The sequence below is a fragment of the Danio aesculapii genome, chromosome 5 (assembly GCF_903798145.1).
Source record: "Danio aesculapii chromosome 5, fDanAes4.1, whole genome shotgun sequence".
Lineage (NCBI taxonomy): Eukaryota > Metazoa > Chordata > Actinopteri > Cypriniformes > Danionidae > Danio > Danio aesculapii.
In genome coordinates, this window is record NC_079439.1 from 4,800,951 (window position 1) to 4,821,567 (window position 20,617).

The 20,617-nt window shown below is 41.9% G+C and overlaps 1 protein-coding gene across 1 annotated transcript; it reads left to right on the forward strand.

Moving 5' to 3' along the window:
- The first annotated feature begins 1,875 nt into the window (after positions 1 to 1,875).
- zmp:0000000629 (uncharacterized) lies at positions 1,876 to 19,629 on the forward strand. Its single transcript, XM_056458920.1, has 22 exons — positions 1,876 to 1,901; positions 2,032 to 2,140; positions 2,539 to 2,681; positions 2,803 to 3,004; positions 4,374 to 4,476; positions 4,562 to 4,702; positions 7,600 to 7,665; positions 7,742 to 7,789; positions 9,838 to 9,963; positions 10,901 to 11,014; positions 11,128 to 11,277; positions 11,441 to 11,664; positions 11,741 to 11,899; positions 13,778 to 14,072; positions 15,059 to 15,159; positions 15,252 to 15,430; positions 15,828 to 15,970; positions 18,476 to 18,571; positions 18,818 to 18,901; positions 18,978 to 19,132; positions 19,229 to 19,400; positions 19,475 to 19,629. Exons 1-22 carry the CDS (start codon positions 1,876 to 1,878, stop codon positions 19,627 to 19,629), a joined length of 2,991 nt encoding a protein of 996 aa, XP_056314895.1.
- Positions 19,630 to 20,617: the final 988 nt, after the last annotated feature.

Consider the following 20,617-nt stretch of genomic DNA (forward strand, 5'->3'; position numbering starts at 1 on the left):
TGAGTTGTCGTTTTACCTCATGCAGAAAACGTCACTTGAAGATATGACCTGAGCAAATTTAACATTTATTATTAATAATAAATAATATTTGTTTAATATTTTTAAACATTCCATGCTAGCATGTTCATTAAAAATATTTCAGTTTTAAACCAGACTCTTAAATTTAATGCACAATTAATGCGTTTCTGTTGCTATAGGGGAGAATTGGGCTAAACTTCTATAAGTTTCCTTATTATTTTTCATTTTTCTATTTGTTTAGTATTTTTGTATTACATTACACTTTTCAGTTCTGTAGCTGATTGTAGCAAAACACTTCTGCCTGTTCAAAATCAACAGATAAGAAACCACTGGGGATTTGTTGCTTATTCCTGTTGTACTGAAACCATATTGAACCGTGACCCAAAAACCAAGGTACGTACCAAATTGGTTTTGTATGCCATTAGTTTACACTGATTGATGATACATGCTAAACGTTAAACAGGCTCAAACCACAGTATGAGAAACTTCTCCACACCATACTTCATGGTGAACTGAGGCTTGATTTCAGGACCAGTGTTTTTTTTTTGTTTTTTTGACGTCTTCTGACTGTAACTGTGTTGTGATCTGTCTGGGGACAAGACAGGATTAAGTACATATTCTCACAGAAAAGGGGCTATTTATTAATTTCTGATTGGGCTAAAGTATCCCTAGTCTGTGTTGCCCTGTCACTGTTTTTGAACACCAGCAAGCCGAATGGAATACTCCACATTATTGACATCTGAAAGTATGAAAAGAGGCATTTCCTGGCATCATGGCACAATTTAATTTTCCAGGCAATGTGGGGCTTCAGCCATTCAGACAATTCTTTGATCCATCTAAATTCCAGTTGCTTGTTTTCCTCTGTGTTTCAGGTTGTTATTGTCACTTTAAACCATTAGAGAACATTTTAGATTACTATTCTATAATTTCTTGTACTTCTTTAAACATTCTATATATTTTTAGTTATGAGTATATATATATATATATAACATACATACTATTATAGCATACAGTATATGTACATACAGTTCCCTGCAGGCACATGATATCATATTGACGTTGTACCCCCGACATACCCCAAAATCGTGTGAATGTTGGATTTTGTTTAGAAATGAAAATCGGCTTGACGTCAGAATCCAACGTCAGGCCGACGTCAATGTCCAACGTCTAACCTAAAATCAACCAAATATCAATGTCTACTCATGTTAGACCTTGACGTTGTGTGGACGTTACCACTATGACATCTATCAGACGTTGGATTTTAGTCACTTTCCAACACAGCCTAAAAACAACCAAATATCAGCATAATTTGATTATGTTATAGGAGGTCAAAATAACGTTGTCCTTAGACGTTGACTAAACATTGAATTTTGGTCACCTGACGTCATGACCTAAATCGAACCTAATATTAACGTCTTATGATGTGTGCCTGCTGGGTATGTACATATTTACATTTATGGAATTTGTAGCGTAGGTTCAAGAAGGTTGAAAAAATGTAAGTCAAGTGCATATATGACATTTTATATACGTGAAATCCTTATATTTCAGATATGTAATTTGCATAATAGATCCATATTGGATTTATACATGGTGTGACACATTGTTGACCTTCCTCCTTAATAAAGAACCATTGATGACTCTGCCGTTTTTTTTTTTCTCTAATTAAATAAAAGTACACACTGTTATTATTTTGAATACACCCTTTCCAATAGCTAACTAAAACAGCACACATGACACAACAGTTGGCTCTCTTGTTTATCTAATACACTACTTGAGTAAATAGTATTAATGCCAAAAACAGTGGCTCAAGAGGTGACTGATGTTGGACTGTATTTCTTGTTGACTATTCTTTTACAGATGAGTGCATCTAACTTACAGGAAAGGTAAGCAGAGATCTGCTTAGATTCACACAGTAAAAAATAAATAATTCTGTAAAAAAAGTAGGACTCTTCTGTATGTCTTCAATACATATCTATAATGTAAACATCAGCCCAATGTTGTCTTTTTGTGCAGTGAAGTGCGAATCGCACACTCTCTGAATTTGAAGGAGGTGGCGTGTGTGAAAAAAAGGAGAAGTGAAATCTGGTCAAGCCTGAAAACACTTGGTATAAACTGTAGTCAGGTTAGTCTAACATTGAAAGTGTTGACTTTGGTACCAATCAATACTGGAATTGTAAAAACGTCCATTAAGCCATGTCTGTCAGCTGATCCGTCCATCACCAGACATATGAGCAATCACCTGATGGATCAGCTGACAGACATGGATTTTAAACACTCCAGTGTTCATATACCTGTATTTGTGCTTGGCGAACAGTGGTGAAGTGATGACCTTCAATGGCCAAACATCTGTGTTTAAGAAAGTGCTCAACAGCGTTCAAATATTAGCAGGAAATTGACAATTATTTTTACATTCAGTATATTTATGCAAAAGCAAGACTAGGTCAAACATGTCATATTTCCTGATTTTTCTTTATGAACTGAAAAAAAAATCTGATGTAGTTAATGAATGTGTGTGTGTAGGATAAAGTTCCAAACATTGCATTACTGGGTTCTGGAGGAGGACAAAGAGCCATGGTGGGTTTGCTGGGATCCCTGGATCAGCTTGATAAAACAGGTCTTCTGAAGTGTCTTCTTTATCTGAGCGGAGTTTCTGGATCCACCTGGTAACAAACAAACAAACAAACAAACAAACACGCACGCACGCACGCACGCACACACACACAGAGATAAAGATTGAATTGTGTTGCATGTCAGAAAGGAGAACAGTGTCTTGTTCTTCTGAAGGTGCATGGCCTCCTTATATCAGGAACCAAACTGGTCCACTGAACTACAGACTGTGAAAGAGAAAATCGTCAGCAGAATCAGTGGTCCTCCAGTCAGCTGGTCAGATGCGTATGCCAAACTGAAGAAATATTACATTGAGAAAGAGTACTTCAGCTTGACTCATGTGTGGGCAGCGATGGTCATCACAACATATGTGAAAGAGGTCGGTAACTATTTAAACACTCCTTGATGCACAATCTTCATGCAGATTTGTTTTCAAAAGTTTTCATTTGCCTTGCCTTGCCTACCCTATATCTGCTATCCCTCTGCTACTGAAACATGTGGAACAAATATGTGGTTTTGGAAAATGTCAAGAATTGCAAAAATAATAATAATAAGTCAAACATTGATAATGCAATCACAATTTTTCCAAATAAAAATATTGTAAACTCCATGCATATGTGAGGGAACATTGAAAATCTGGGATTTATACTGTAGGTGTAGCTAAGCTTTACTAGACATAGCCATATAGGCATACATAAAGATTAATATAGAAATACAGTTGAAGTCAGAATATTTAGCCATCCTGAATTATTCGCCTCTCTGTTTATTTTTTTCCTAATTTCTGTTTAACGGAGAGCAGATTTCTTCAACACATTTCTAATCATAATAGTTTTAATAACTCATTTCTAATAACTGATTTATTTTATCTCTGCCATGATGACAGTAAATAATATTAGACTAGATATTTTTCAAGACACTTCTATACAGCTTAAAGTGACATTTAAAGGCTTAACTAGGTTAATTAGGTAAACTAGGCAGGTTAGGGTAATTAGGCAAGTTATTGTATAATGATGGTTTGTTCTATAGACAGTCAAAAAACAAATATAGGTTAAATGGGTTAATAATATTGACCTTAAAATGGTGTTTAAAAATTAATAACTGCTTTTATTCTAGTCAAAATAAAACACTTATTATAAGACTATTAAATATAAGACTTTCTCCAGAAGAAAAAATATTATCAGACATACTGTGAAAATGTCCTTGCTCAGTTAAACATCATTTGGGAAAATATTTAAACAAGAAAAAAAAATCAAAGGGGGGCGAATAATTCTGACTTTAACTATATATATAAGTTCTCGAGACCATACCTGAGCTCAATCTCCCTTCTCGCCTTGTAATCGGGAGGGGGCCCCGGGCTCGAGGTTATTATTAGCTCTGGGCTCTCTCCCAAGACAGCATGCCAAACAAGCTTTATAATCAAGACAGCATGCCAAACACGCTTTATAATCAAGGCAGCATGCCAAACACGCTTTATAATCAAGACAGCATGCCAAACACGCTTTATAATCAAGACAGCATGCCAAACACGCTTTATAATCAATCATAGAGCTGTGTGAACTCTTGAAATATGAAAATAATATGTTATGGTTGTTCTTTCTGCTGTGACGACCCCTGATAAACCTGATAACAGTGCCACCTACTGGTCAAAGAGGATAAAAAAGTATTACCAGAATGTTTGTATTTAGGGTTTGAGTCAAGAAACTGTCCCAGGACTGCCATAAGATATGCAAAAAATATATATGTTATAGATCGACGAGCGCACATTCACAGATTGGTTGGGGCAGTCCAAGAACAACCCGTTTCCCATCTACACTTTGATTGACAAGGAATGTAAACAGTCCGGAGATGGAGGTCTGTATAATGGAAAAGAAGATTACAGGTGTTACCTTTAGCTGTGATCATCACATCTTTATAATTCAGTGTTGTGTGTCTACAGATCCCTGGTTCGAGATTAGTCCATGTGAAGCAGGCTATTCTCTCACTGGAGCGTTTGTGAAAACTTCCAGCTTCGGCAGTCAGTTTGTAAATGGCCGTAAGAAAACATCTCAGCCTGAAATGGACATGCTGCTCCTGCAAGGTAACAAAAACAGGAGACAGGGCTGCACGATGCAGGACAAAAACAGACATTGAGATATTTTATTTTTCTGCGATATTCAGTTGATGTCTGAATTATTAACCCCCAACCACCCCCCCCCCCCCCTCCACCGCGTTGTGTATGTGTGATAGGATGAATAAGAAGGACACCAAGACCGTGGTTGAGCCAAATAGAACAGCTTTCCCTTTAATGGACTCTTCTCTTCATTTTGTCACTCGCACAGCAGAAGTGGCACTGCAACATCTTTCCCACAAGGAAACACATCTGAGTACATCATAAAATAAAAAATTACAACGTGTAATAAATTTTCACAAAGAATGATGTAAATGTGTGGCTGCAGCTAAATAACTAGTAAGCTACCTGTTCACAAACTAACTTAAACACTGAAAAGATAAACTACAACATCAGGGTGCGAGCCGGCAATACCGGCATGGGAGACAAATGCTCTGACGAGGCTAAAGATTGCAGAAGAAAACAACGTCTGTCGCTGGAACCGAGGAGTGAGGTTTACACGATCACCAGCTGGCTTCCGTTACATAAGGGCAAATATAGATGACCAAAACATCATTTACTTATTTTACTCATACTCGTTTTATTACTTATAATGTCCTAGACGTTGATATTAATATTAAATATTAAATTTACTGGGTTAAAAATCTTAAATTATTCCATCTCCACCTGCTGGTGAAAGAGCAGCTGACGATCTTCAATCTGCAATCTATTGCTTTTCCTGCAGTTCCCGGATGTAATGTTGATTTCTAACAGTCGAATTTGAACCACTGAATTTATGGAAGCGAACTGAAATAAAATGAACTGAAAATCACCTTTTGAATATTATACATCGTATTTTTAAAGGGTATTGAATATTAGTTGAAATATTCACAGTTTAAATAAACAGCTATGTTAAATTTCAGGACCTAAAAATACAAACCCTGCAATTCAAGTCATTAAAATGCAAGAACTTGTTAATACGGTGTATTGTTTTTTTTCAGTTTGTGCTATTCAACAAGCTTTTTAATTCAATACTTTTGGCATTGATTTTGTTCCATACTTGCGGGTTTCCGGGTGAGGTCATAAAGTTGGATGAGACACTAGATACGGGCGATCGCTCCACTCACTGCAGCTCAAAACACTGGAAATACAATGGCTGCACTTGCAACAAAGAGACCATTACTCACACGAGTCGCGCCAATAAACTGCAAACAGGTCGCACTGCATCTGTATTTATTTTAGCTGCTGCTGATCGCTTACACACCCACGCATCATTTACCTATGTTGTGGCTGCTGTAGGCTATACATAATATACAGGAGTGCACGTGTGTCTTTGGTCTTGTCAGAGCGCGCACTCTTATTCCATTACAGCAGAGAGTGGCTGTGTGGAATTCACCGTGCACGATTCAATTCAATTCAATTCACCTTTATTTGTATAGCGCTTATACAATGTAGATTGTGTCAAAGCAGCTTCACATAAAAGGTCATAGTAAATAGGAACAGTGTAGTTCAGTTTGTAGTGTTTAAGTTCAGCTCAGTTTAGCTCAGTTCAGTGTGGTTTAATAATCACTACTGAGAGTCCAAATACTGAAGAGCAAATCCAACGATGCGCAGCTCTACAGATCCCGAACCATGCAAGCTAGAGGCGACAGCGGAGAGGGAAAAAACTCCACTAAAGGCGGAAGTGAAGAAAAAAAACCTTAAGAGAAACCAGACTCAGTTGGGCACGACCATTTTAATTTCTCCGCTGGCCAAACGTTTGTGCAGAGCTGCAGTCTCAGTGGCAGAGGCTGGAAGCTGGCCTCAGCGAAGACTCGTCTGTCTCTGGAGCGTCACAGGAATCAGTCTCATGTTCTCCACTCTTCCATGACCACCACAGTAGCTGCTCAGGATTCGGCCAGGTCCAGGATATAAAAACCTTGGGATCATCTCGTCGTTGGTCTTGGATCGAATCAGTGACTCTGCATAGTCTGAGGGCCTCGGGAAGAGTATCCCCAGGTGGAAATGGAGAATAAAGAAAATAATTAGCGTAGCTGATGTTCATAGTGTATATCAACAAGATGCATAACCTGTGTGGAAGCCCCCAAGTGGTGCACTAAGTGTATGCTTTACTGAACAGATAGGTCTTTAATCTAGTTTTGAATTGGGAGAGTGTGTCTGAGCCTCGGACGTTATCAGGAAGGCTATTCCAGAGTTTAGGAGCTATAAATGAGAAGGCTCGACCTCCTTTACACGACTTTGCTATTCTAGGTACTACCAGAAGCCCTGAGTTTTGAGACCTTAAAGAGCGAGTTGGATTGTAGCGAGACAGAAGATTGGTTAGATAAACAGGAGCTAGATTATTTAAAGCTTTATATGTAAGAAGCAATATTTTAAATTCAATACGAAACTTAACAGGCAGCCAGTGTAAGGAGGATAAAATTGGGGTGATGTGATCAAATTTTCTAGACCTGGTAAGAACTCTGGCAGCTGCATTTTGTACTAATTGAAGTTTGTTAATAGAGGATGCTGGGCAGCCAGCAAACAGAGCATTAAAGTAGTCCAGCCTAGAAGTCATAAAAGCATGGACTAGCTTTTCTGCATCTGAGATGGATAGCATACTTCGTAACTTAGCGATATTTCTCAGATGAAAGAAAGCAGTTTTTGTGACATTGATTCAGAAAGGAGAAATTTGTAAACGCGACAGAAATGATATGCTGTTGTGTAAATAAGATATTACATACAGCTATTTAGCTTGTTTATTAAAAGAAGTTGTGATCTGATGCTATATATTATATACAATTAACTTGACTTCAAGGAGGGCGGGGAAAGCCTTTGGGAGGGCGGGGCGCACCCTCTAATATAATGGTAGAGTCAACACTGAACAATGTTAACTGTGTTTTCTACAGCTCTGTGTGGCAGTGCTCTGGCTGATGGAGAAGAAAATATAAAATTCCTCTGGGGAAAAATCAAAGGTGCAGCTGCATTTAAAGATTCACTTCTGAATCATTTTGTTATTTCAACACTGATTCCATATGATTTCCCCCACAGGTTTGTTTAAACATGCAAGTGCTCAAATGATTGAGCAGATGGAGGAAGGTAAAGCATTTCTTCTCATTTGCATTTTATTTAATGACAGTTTTATCTTTTGCGTCTTAACAAGTACTATAACCAGAATATATTTCTTGCACATGATTTTGTGGAGTATAATTAAAGGTGCAGTAGGTGATCTGCCACAATGCTAACCGGTTAGCATAATATCCTTGAAACACAGTCCCTCCGCTGCCATCCAAAGTCAAGCCTCTTGAAACACGAATGAAACACCTTAAAGATGACAGACAGCACTCTCTCACGTGCTGTCCTATAGCGACCAGTGGTGTAAAGTAACTAATTACAAATACTCAAATTAATATAATTGAGTAGTTTCTCTCAGGAACTGTAATGTACTAAGTAGTTTAAAATGTGTACTTTTACATTCCCTTGAGTACATTTTCAGTGCAGCATTGGTACTTTTACTCCACTACTTTCAATACTTGCAGTCACAACCTGCAGTCACTACTTTATATTTTCTTGTCTATGGGGATTAGAAAAATCAGTCCTGTGATTCCTGTCCAATCAAATCACACACAGAAGGTAAATCTCATCATAATGAACTACCTCAAGACATTTACAATTGCAGTAAACTGTTTGGAAGCATTAAAAATGTCCAAGAAGATGTCCAAAATCTTTACACACATTGACTCAGAGACTGTTTAGATGCATGTCACTGATGAGAAGATGACGGATGTTTACTGTATGATGACCAAAATGGCCTTAAACACCCAGCAGGCACAAGACGTCAACATGACGTCAGATAGACATTGTACCCTAATGCCATGTGGACGTTGCATGTTGTTTAGAAATGAAATTCGGGTTGACTTCAGAACTCAACGTCAGGCCAATGTCATTGTCCAACCTAAAACCTACCAATTATCAATGTCTAATGATGTTACAGCTTGACGTTGTGTGGACATTACCACTATGACGTCTATCAGACGTTGGATTTTGGTTGCCATTCCTGATAAATAAATGTCAGTATTTGACATCAATATGACGTTGGTTTAAGATGTTGGCTCGATGTTGGATTTTAGTCACTTTCTAACAACCTAAATTCAACCAAATATTACCGTCATTTGACGTCATTGTTGAACATTAAAATAACGTCCCTCAGATGCTGGCTAGATATTGAATTTTGGTCACCTGACATCAGAACCTAAATCTAACCTAATATTAATGTCTTATGACGTTGTGCTCCTGCTGGGCAATAACTAGATGCACTACAGAATGTTACGTTTACACACACATGCAGAAATTACATGTAAACGCATAAGCTTTTTACAGCGTAACACTCACTACTCTTGAGTACCAGTGAAAGGTCTACTTTTACTCATACTTTGAGTAGTATTTACTACAGATACTTTTACTCTACTTGCATTACATATTTAGGCAAGTAATGGTACTTTTACTTGAGTATCATTTTTTGTACTCATTCCACTACTAACAGCAACTCTGCTTAGTTTTTGGCCGGCGGCGTGCAGAAATTACACTTATTACTAAGCCATACTTACAAGCTATTTCAGAGCGAATATTCAGAGTAGCGGTAAACAATATAGCGAGCGCATCACAGGCTGTCAATCTTCAAAAATGTGAATATAAAACCAACTTCAGCTCAGTAAAACAGGCTAGGCGGAATAGCACTATTTACTTCTGTTTTGATGTTAAACTAAATAATATTTACATTATCGATGCTGTCAAAGGACCTTATGAAATTAGTCACATCAATCTTTCACAGGGAGATTTTAGAGGCTGTACAACACGTCTGTGTATATAACCCATTTGTAACAACAACATCTACATCAACTTTGCGTGACTACAACAGTTTTAAAACATAGCATTACCTGTCTAAAAGAAATTCAGCCAGGGTGTCTTTCAACCAGCACAACAAAAGATGTTTCTTAAGACAATCACCTACTGCACCTTTAACATATTATAGTTTCAATCAATCAATTTTAGTTTTAGTTTAAACATTTTGAATTTGCCATGGACAAAATATCTGATATCTGAGTCGATCTACTACAGTATGGTGATGTTTGTGTTTCCTTTGAAAGATCCAACCCTTCAACATGTAGAACCTTGTACAGAAGTGCTGGAGGAACTTGTAGACATAAATATCTGTCTTTTGGATGGAGAAGATCCTACTACTCTTGATCATTCTATCAGAAAAAATCTTAAAGGTAAGATCTGTGACAACTGTGCAACAAAATAATTAGTAGATATTATTTTTAGCAATTAGTTAAAGTCATGTTCCTCTGGACAATCTGTTAGAGCAGTGGTTTTCAAACTGTGGTACACTAGTGGTACACGTACCTTCCTTCTAGTGGTACGCAGAGGAATACTGAATAACGAAAGAAAATAAAAAAACACTTTTAACCCTAAACGATTACAATGATGTGATCAGCACCGACAGTTCCCTGAAGGGTACAATCACAATGGTGTGCTTAGAATGTTCCCCTTCATAAGGGAACTTCTATGTGTGTCTGTATTGTATTGGCGGAGCTTAGCTCCACAGCTGAAACTGATGAGCCAATTAAGGCTATATCAGTCGGCTGTTGGAGTCAGCTCATCAGAATTGTTGCTTCAGACTCAATCATGAGACTGAAGACACGCTATCTGCCAACCTGATTTCAAGTTTACTCACCAGTGCGGGGGAAGATGCGACAGCGGTGGTTGATCTGGGATTCCTGTCCCCTGAGCGTTTCGCTGGTGTGCACAAAAGAGCAGTTTCCATTTAAAGAGGCAGATTCCCTAAGAGACCAACAGTCAATCACGTCTTTTTCAAGATGCTGTTCTGACTGTGCGTTTCTGGATGTGGTGGTTCCTATCTCCGGATAGATGGGTGAGGCCGTCTAGAGGGTGTGACGTGCGGGCTGATGTAAGCTGAGTCTATCGGCCCCCTTGCCCTTCTTCCCAGGGGTGCACAGCGAGCACACGCTGGCATAGAGGGCGTTTTTCTCCACCCAGTCCACGTGTGCCTCCGCCTTCACCTCCCTTGATGGCGAAGCGGCCAGTGGGTACAAAGCTATTTCCTTAGGTGGTGGACACCGCCACCTGGACGGGTAAGCTTAGACCCCCATCTTAGGCGGGTGGGTTATCTGTGTCTCTCATGGTCAGAGCCCACACCACGGCCTCCTGGCTGTGCTGCACAGGGGTGGTTCTTCCCCAGGCTAATGCGTATGCTTCGCACGGCGATCGACTATGCTCTTATGACCTTCAAGTCAACTGCCTGTGCCCTGGGAAGGACAATTGCCACTTAGTGGTCCAGAAATGCTACCCTCACCTATCCTGACGATATGCGTCACACTGACAAAGTACGCTTTCTTAGTGTGCCCATATCCCAGGTAGGCGTTCTCGGCGACACCGTCTGGGACTTACCCAGGAGTCCTCAGTGGTGAAAGATCATCCGTGCGCGATGGCGCAGATCATCTCTTGGTGGGCTCGGAAAACTGCTCTCCCCATCAGACCTGTCCGCGCTGGCCATTCCTCGCCGAGTGCGCTCTTCCAGCGGCTCCAAAATGCTCCGCCATCACAATCCCTTCCACTGACTAAGTAAATGCGCCGAGCCCCTCCGCGGAGAGTTGATGCTCCCGTCACAGGTCGCCGTTAAGTCCAGTAATCAGACCGCGAAGTGAACCTGAGGCGGTCTGCTTGAAGAGGAGAAGAACCGTTCTTTCCCCGGTGGAGGCTGGGGCGCCCCTACGAATGTATGTAGCGAGCCCAAAAGAGCGGCTTTTCCTCACTCTGGGTGTGGAAGCCCAATTGCTGCCAGCATTGAACGGACTGCCTTCCAGCTCTCAGCTTTGGTGCATTTCGCCACAGGCCAGAGGATGAGCTCCTTTCTTGCACCTCCAGCCACTCCGCTGGATCCTGGGAGGAAAGTAAGAGTTAACCTCTCATTTTCACCTCTTCCTCGGGACGCTCTGCTTTCCGGGGTGAGCACTCCCCATTCTGAAGCTGTCCCTCCGCGGGAACGTCAGCGATCGTTCCGGTGATGCTGCTCATTTGGACTCTGTCGGCCTGGTTAGCGCTGCTCAGCCCGTTATAGTAGCTCACGTGAGCGGTCTGAAACTCGGCTATGCGTTTCAATTCGCTGTTGGCCTCCCGAGTTCACGGGTGTGTATTTAAGCGATTATTCGCTATGCCCCCCCCCCTGTCTCGCGTGAGAAGATTGTTATCCTCCTGGCAAAGAATACAATCAAGCCAGTCCTCCAGCCAAGATGAAGAGTGGGTTACGCCCCCCTTCATCGTATCCAGAGAGCGGTGGGTTATACCAATCCTATCTGCGCGTTTTGATCTGTCACCTGTTCAGGATGCCGATCGAGATGCTCATGCAGAAACGCATCCCCAGTGCGTCTGTCCGTGGGATTGGTTGCAGCTATAGACCTGAAGGACACTCACTCCATGTCTCGCTCTCTCCCTCCCTATACTGTGTGTAACACGAGGAGTGACACAGACAACTGAATTTTGGATCCACTTGCAGGTTTAATCAAAGTCAGGCAAGGAAAGGTCAACACAGGTGCAAACAGATGTATAAAAGCAATCCAAAATCATAGTCAAATGTATCCGGCGAGAGGTCAGAAGGCAGGTGGCAGACAGGGAGAACTAGATAAACAAGACTAGGGTCAAAACACAGGAAAACAAGACTAGGAAACCGCGTTGAAATGTCACTTTACAGATAACAAAACTCGGCAATGTGAATGAGTGTGTGTGCTGCTTAAATGGTGTTTGTAATCCATTAATGGTGGAATTGTAGTTCATGTGTGTTTGTGTGTGAGATCCAGCAATCTGGGAGTTATGATCGCTGGTGATCGTGACAGAGCCCCCCCTCTAAGGAGTGGCTTCCAGACACTCCTAATACTGTTCAGGCGGGAGGTGGAGCAGAGGCGGAACAGGGGGAGGGATGGAGGGCCAGGACCATGCAGCGGAGGTGTACCTGGGGCATGAAGTTGTGGAGGGCCTGGGGCGTGGAGCTGCGGAGGGCCTGGGGCGTGGAGCTGCGGAGGGCCTGGATCATGGAGCTGCTGAAGGTCTGGAGCATGGAGCTGTAGAGGACCTGGAGCCTTACTTTCAGCAGACATTGGCGGGTCATCTGAACCTGGTGGATCACACGGCTTTGTCAGCTCTGTGAAGTCCTGCGGCTTTGGCAGCCTTTCGTGGGACTCAGGCGGTTCGGGCCTTTCATGGCACTCAGGTGGCGGCTCAGGCCTTTCGTGGAACTCAGGTGACTGCTCTGGCCATTCGTGGGACTCAAGGGGATCTGGCGCCCGCCATTCGGGAAGCTCAGGCGGAGGCGGCCATTCAGGAAGCTCAGGCGACGGCGGCCATTCAGATAGCTCAGGCGGCGCCGGCCATTTAGGTAGCTCAGGCGGCGGCGGCCATTCAGGAAGCTCAGGCGGCAGCGGCCATTCAGGAAGCTCAGGCGGTGGCCATTCAGGTAGCTTAGGTGGCGGCAGCCATTCATGAAGCTCAGGCGGCGGCCATTCAGGAAACTCAGGCGGCGGCCATTCAGGAAGCTCAGGCGGCGGCGGCCATTCAGGTAGCTCAGGCGGCGGCCATTCATGAACTCAGGCGGCGGCCATTCAGGAAGCTCAGGCAGCGGCAGCCATTCAGAAAGCTCAGGCGGCGGCCATTCAGAAAACTCAGGCGGCCATTCAGGAAGCTCAGGCGGATGCGGCCATTCAGGAAGCTCAGGCGGATGCGGCCATTCAGGAAGCTCAGGCGGCAGTGGCTCTGGGAGTACTGGCGGCAGTGGCTCTGGCAATACTGGCTGCAGCGGCACTGGCAGTGGCTCTGGCAGCAGCTCTGGCGGCAATGGCTCTGGCGGCAATGGCTCTGGCAGCTCTGGTGGTGACTGAGGATCTGGCAGCTCTGGAAGTGACTGAGGATCTGGCAGCTCTTGAGGATTTGGCAGCTCTGGCAGTGACTGAGGATCTGGCAGCTCTGGAGGATTTGGCAGCTCTGGTAGTGACTGAGGATCTGGCAGCTCTGGAGGATTTGGCAGCTTTGGCAGTGACTGAGAATCTGGCAGCTCTGGTGGATCTGGTAGTTCTAGTAGTGGCTGAGGATCTGGCAGCTCTAGAGGTGGCGGTGGCAGCTCTGGCAGTAACAGATCTGGTGGTGGCGGCATCGACTCTGGCAGCTCTAGTGGCGGTGCCGTCGACTCTGGCAGCTCTAGTGGCTTTGGCAGCACTGGCAGTAATGGCTCTGGCGATGGCCTTTCAGGAACAGGAACAGACTCGCGACAGGAAGCCATCTTGTGAGCTGGAGGACTGGAAGAGGCCATGTTGTGAGCTGGAGGACTGGAAGCGGCCATCTTGTGAGCTGGAGGATGTACCGTAGACTGGAGAGATGGTGATGCCAGCATTAATGTCTCGACGGAGTGTACAGCAAGCCCTGTTGTCATCTGGTCATGCTGTACACTGCCCCTCCCCAAAAAACATTTAGGAGTTTCCTTTACTTCGCCAACAGTGAAGGGGGATCCGCTGAGCCTTAGGGTTGTTTCCAGGGCTTCTTGAAGAGACCCCCGAGGACCAAATTGTGTCAGTGAAGTTTTTAATGGTTCATTTAATCCAAGATAGAAAAAATGGATGAGGAAAAGTTCTGGTAGGTCTGAATTATTAACAATGTCCAAAAATGTATTAATATAGTCCTCGAGGGTGTTGACTCCTTGGTTGAGTTGACTGACCTGATCTGCTGGACCTATTGTGAGTGGCCGAGTCTTCTCTAACACGAGGAGTGACACAGACAACTGAATTTTGGATCCACTTGCAGGTTTAATCAAAGTCAGGCAAGCAAAGGTCAACACAGGTGCAAACAGATCCAGAATCGTAGTCAAATGTATCCGGCGAGAGGTCAGAAGGCAGGCGGCAGACAGGGAGAACTAGATAAACAAGACTAGGGTCAAAACACAGGAAAACAAGACTAGGAAAACGCGTTTAAATGTCACTTTACAGATAACAAAACTCGCCAATGTGAATGAGTGTGTGTGCTGCTTAAATGGTGTTTGTAATCCATTAATGGCGGAATTGTAGTTCATGTGTGTTTGTGTGTGAGATCCAGCAATCTGGGAGTTATGATCGCTGGTAATCGTGACACTGTGATTTTCCGGTGTGCGACGGGGGCCGAGCTTGGTAGTAACTCCTATTTGCCCTCTCCCAGTTCCATGCGTGGAGGATGCCCTGTGCCTCTTTGGCGCACATGTATCTGCATTTTTTTTGATTACTCATTGACTGTTAATATTTGTACATCTCTCAACTGATCGATTATGCACAGGTGCTCCGGCACCTTGGCCTGTTCGAGTTTCGGGTCAACCGAGTATGAGCGAACTTTCCCCCAGGCAGAGCTTCTCTTATCTCGGGTTGAAGCTGGACTTGGTCAGCATCACGGTGTTCTTTTAGTGCGTTGGGCTGGCGCTGCCCTGTCCGATTAATTCAGCAGTTATATTGGTCTCACTGAAATTATTCAGAGGCTCCTGGGGCATATGACACTTGTAGCTATCACGCCGCTCAATTGCTCATATGAGACCAATTCAGCGCTGGCTTCGCAATCGAGTCCCCAAATGGGCATGGTGCACCGGGTGTACATCACCACGCTGGGTCTCTGCACCTTCAGCACCTGGATGGATCTTGCCTTCTACGGGCCTGAGTGCCCTTAGAACAAGTATCCAGTTATGCTGTCATTTGACAGATGCTTCCAGTATGGGCTGACAGGCTGTGTGTATTGAGCATTCAGCTGCAGGTTTGTAAACTGGACCCCAGTTGAATTGGCATTTCAACTGCCTGGAACTTTTGGCATTGTTTCTCGCTCTCCGTCGGTCCCTACCAAAGCGGGAGGGGGAAACACGTGTTGATTAGGACGGCCAGCACAGCTGCGGTATCGTATATCAGCCGTTTGGGGTGGTATGCGCTACCGCAGCATGTCTCAGTTCACTCGTCATCCGCTCCTCCGGAGTCTTGCGGCTAAAAAGCTGCGCACTGTTCATATCCCGTACAAACTCTCCATGCCAGCTTACATGCTCTCAGGACCGTTATTTTTCTGGGAGAACGGAGACTCCACCCCGGTACATTCCAGCTGTTATGGCACGCTTCAGAGAAGCCCAGGTCATCCTGCTGTTTCTCCCGAGCGGCCCTTCGCTGGCTGCTTTCTTTGCTCTGCACAAAGGCGCTGGCTCTCAGCTGGCCCTGGGTGACGCAATATGCGCACAGACACTGTGCAAGATTGGGGAGATGAGGAGCGGGTCTCGCTCATTGCGCCTCTCTGGCCCAACCGGACCCGGGTTTCCGGACTCACACTTCTCGTGATGGCCCTCCCTGATAATTCCCCGGAAAACACTTCCATTTTTCTGGGACGGCCACCCATCTGGTTTCTAGACAGAACGCGGTGGACTTAGGTGACCTATCAGTGCGATAGTTAACACCGTCACTCAGGCTAGAGCACCCTATTAGGCATGCCTATGTTCTGCAGTGGAGTCTATTCGTTGTGTGGGATTTCTCTCTGAGAAAACCCCCGGACATGCCAGATTAGTGTTGTGTTTCCTTCCTTCTGGCTAGCTGGAGCGCAGGCTGTCTCCCTTCACACTGAAGGTTTGGCGTGCGATCATCCCCGTTATCTCTGGGGATGGAAGCGCGCTGGGAAGGCATAGGTGTGTTTTATTAGTGTTGGAGCAAAAATCTGCAGGACTAGACTGTACAACACTAGTGTCAGATGAGCATTTTCCACTCATTATTTTAAATATCCCTAGGTGGAATCCTCAATTTTAAAAAGATGCTGTTTTTGTTTTGCATGTAGACATTTTCAGAGCGAGAGCGTGGAGGATTCTTTTACTGATAAAGATGTGACTGGACAAAACTCTCAAAGCCATCCCAACTGCATAATAATGGAGACTGTGCTCTTTGAACAGGAGTTCTTACAATTTAAAACGTATGATTGCTATGCTCGAGTGTAGACGAGGATTGCAACGATCACAAAAGTATATAGTGTAGGGTAGAGATCAGGGCTGGACTGGGGCAAAAAAATCAACCCTGGCATTTTGGGACAGAGCGGCCCACTACATTCAATCAAAATACTACCCATCTGTGCATGCTCTTGGACATGTTTACCAACTCCTATTCTATAAAAGCACAAATGCCATATATAGGAAATAATGAGATTTGACAAATCAAAAACTTACAAATTTTGTTTATTATTATAATAAAATTATAATCCACACTGGAAGTCCATCTTGTGTGTGCCTGTGTGTTTTGAGGGAGCCTATATTAAATAATGAACATAAAAACTGCCTGCTGATGCACACAGTTAATGTTGATTACCAAAATAAGGATAAATAATAAAAGCAATGTATCAGAGACTCTTAACAAATGTTTAAACCATGTTTGATGTTTCATTGTTGAGTTAAAGATTGTGCATAGTTAATCAAATTAACTTAACAAATAAAAAAAATGCTTGTTTGAGCCCGAAGTACAAAACTAAATGGAAAAAAAAAGTATTGGTTTTGCTTAAGTTGCACACTAGTTTGATCATGTATAAATATCATTATAACCATATATTGTATAAATATTATTGTAACTATAAGCCTACATCATGCTGATGATCAAAAACAAAATGTCATATCATCTCATGCGATCGTCTTAAACACATAAATGACACTCCTCATAGAGCTTGAGATGCATACATTTTTTATGATCTATAGAATTTGTAAAATAAAGACTTGCAGGTTAAGGAAACAGATAGGAGGAAGGGCCTTTGGTGCAGATGACTAGTATATTTATATAGACAGATAAGTAACTAGATAGAATAGACAGGAATATATTGATATGTGCTACAGTAGTCGATTCGCTGCACGGATGCTCGCCGCTTCTGCATGGAGCACGGGCATGGAGAGCACACCCCTGGTAGAGATGGACATAGTTCTTTCTTTTGCCTTAGATTCTATCTAATGCTTCTTTCTGGTTACAAGCATGCTCTGCGGCCTCTTCCAGACAGATTGAATAAGAATTTTTCTCTTTCAGTACTCTCAGCGTTTCAGACTACCAACCTTGCTACTTTTCAGGGCACAGTTCTTTTCCACTGAGGTTTGAGTTGCTTTGTGTTATCTCAAAATTCGTTGTGAACACCTGAAGTTTCTTTTATTTTATACGGGGGCTTCAGAATGTGATATGATTTGTAATATGCTAGTGTTGTACTGTACCTGTAGAAGTACAGTAGCATTGTATATCGTTTTACCAATCTTTTATTTTTCACTCAAATTTTCATTTTTACAAATGTCATTTAGGTGCATTGTCACATATTTTCTTGGCTGCACAAAAAATAAATTTAAAAGTAAATAAAATAAGTTAAACGGTTCTTTACATAGTTCAAAAATCATTTAAAGGCTGCAAGCTGCAAATAAAAAAATGCAGCTTTATTTTTGTTAGTTATTTGATGTGTAGATCTTGGCTTTCAGGATGGCCGAGATTAGGGATCTTGGTGTAAACGAGGTTATGCTTATAAGTAAAATAAATATTTGGATGCTAAGGAAATGCTGACAGAGTTTTCATTTTTGGGTATACCCCTTTAATAAAACATGCAAAAAGCTATTGGGCCAATAAACTGTATTACAACACACACACATTTCAAATAGACTATGCTGTCAGATGGAAGACCTCATATTCTATTTTTCAACAGATCTCGCTGGACACGATCCTTAATTAATTTCCCCTGATAAAAGCAGTGAAAATGAATACACGTTGGAAGTGTGCGAATTCCTGGATGAATTGCAAATGAAATTGAACATAAACTGGCCTGTAGGTAGGTTAAATTATCTTTACAATCTACTGGTTTGTATAATGTGCTTCACTTTTGATTTGTAAAACCAGATTGATGCCTTAAACTGAGATGCATTTTACGCCATAAAAGTTAATAGACTATGTTTCTTTACACAGCCAGTAATAAAATTGAAAGCATAAACAACATCACATTTTTTTACTTTACCAAAGAACCAATATAGTTATCTGAAAAACAATATGAGAACCATCTACTGAATTTGAATTTCAGGTTTGAAGATGTGGATAAGGATTTTTGTATGCATGGCTAAGTGGACCTGGGGCAGGAATTATGACTTTCTCTACAACATGAGAGGTAAGAAAAGACCTGCTGTTAACTGGAAATTCAGTGTGAATAATAAACAGACTCATTTTACACCATAATCCCCCAGATCCCGCAGTTCCCGCTGCTCTTTTGAAAAGTCAAACGAGAGACTATGAAGATGCTGGACTATTGCTGAACTCACCCTATTTCTCTGTGCTGAGAACAGAAAGAAACGTTGACCTCATCATTTCTCTGGATTTCAGTGAAGGCGATCCTTTCCTGGTATTATATGCATGAATAATGCTCTACAGTTTTATTCTCAAGTTTTAGAATCTCAAAGCTGCAGAATGTTAAATATGCGTTGATTTTCTACTACAGACAGTGAAAGAAGCTGCTGAGGCATGCAGCAAACTAAAGATCCCTTTCCCTCCAATCAACTTACTTGATGAGGACATCAAGAACCCAAAGGATTTCTATGTGTTCAAATCAACAGACAAAAAGGCTCCAACCGTGATCCATATTCCTCTCTTCAATGTGATCAACTGTGGAGGTAAGATTGTCTAGCTGAATAAAGCTCTGATTCATAAGCTGTGATCTGATTTAACTGTGTTACTGTTTCATCAGATGAACTTGGGCAGTATAGGAAGAAATATCGTACTTTTCAAGGAGCTTACAGCGCTGAGATGATCAAGGATCTAATGAACGTCGCTGGAAAAAACGTCTCAAACAACAAACAGAAGCTGATTAATGTAATCAATGAAGTCATTAGGCAGAAATGACACAGAAATTATGATCTGAACATCGGGGGTTTTCTGATCTGAACAGCAGGAGACAAAGTCCACATGTGATTAAAGAGAATCGTTGATTTTTTTCATGCTTGATCTTATTTAGAGACACACAGATAATCAGTGAAAATCGAATCAACCTGAAACAGTAAAAGTGTTTCCATCACAGTTTATGCGTATCTTTTCTCAACCAATAAAAAGTTTATCCTACTCAGTTCATAATTCATTCATGCACATTTTCAAAATTTATGTGCACTTGGCGTTTCCATCAACTGATTTTTTTGTGCGCATCTCCAAAATGCTCATAAAAATAGGTGGATGGAAACGAAGCTATTGTAAACTTAATCACAAATTGATTGCTGACTGAAAATATTGTATTACTCTGCTTCTTGTCTAATGAATTAATAAACTCTTATCTGAATATTTTTTTTCCTGGTCAAATGCTCATTATTATCCACTAGCAATGCTCAATGTTCTAAAATCTGTTAATGATTGTGGTACTTTCTCTTATACTTATGTGGAAGCTTCTCATATACTGTAAAATCCAAAAAGTTGAGGTAACTTAAACCATTTGAGGAAACCGATTGCAACAAACCATTTAAGTTCAAAAACTAATCCTAATGAGTACTGTGAACTTAATCCATTTGAGTAAAAAGAAGCAACGTGAGCATAGTAAAACCCAATAAATGAAGAGAACTCAAACCAACTGAGTACTGTAAAACCAAATGTTAAGGCAACTCAAACCGTTTGACGAAACTAATTGCAAACAAAAAAATTAAGTTGAGGTATGAGTTATTTTATTATCTCATTACCTTCAACACTGAGTTCAAAACTCTTTTCAAATGAGTAGAATTAATTTTGAGTTAACTACACTCATTTAATTTGATAAAGTTGACTGTTGGGTTTTACAGTGTACCTGTATACAGTACAGGTACTGTATAAAATAAAGTACTGTATTGTACTGTAGTACTGTAAAAGTACT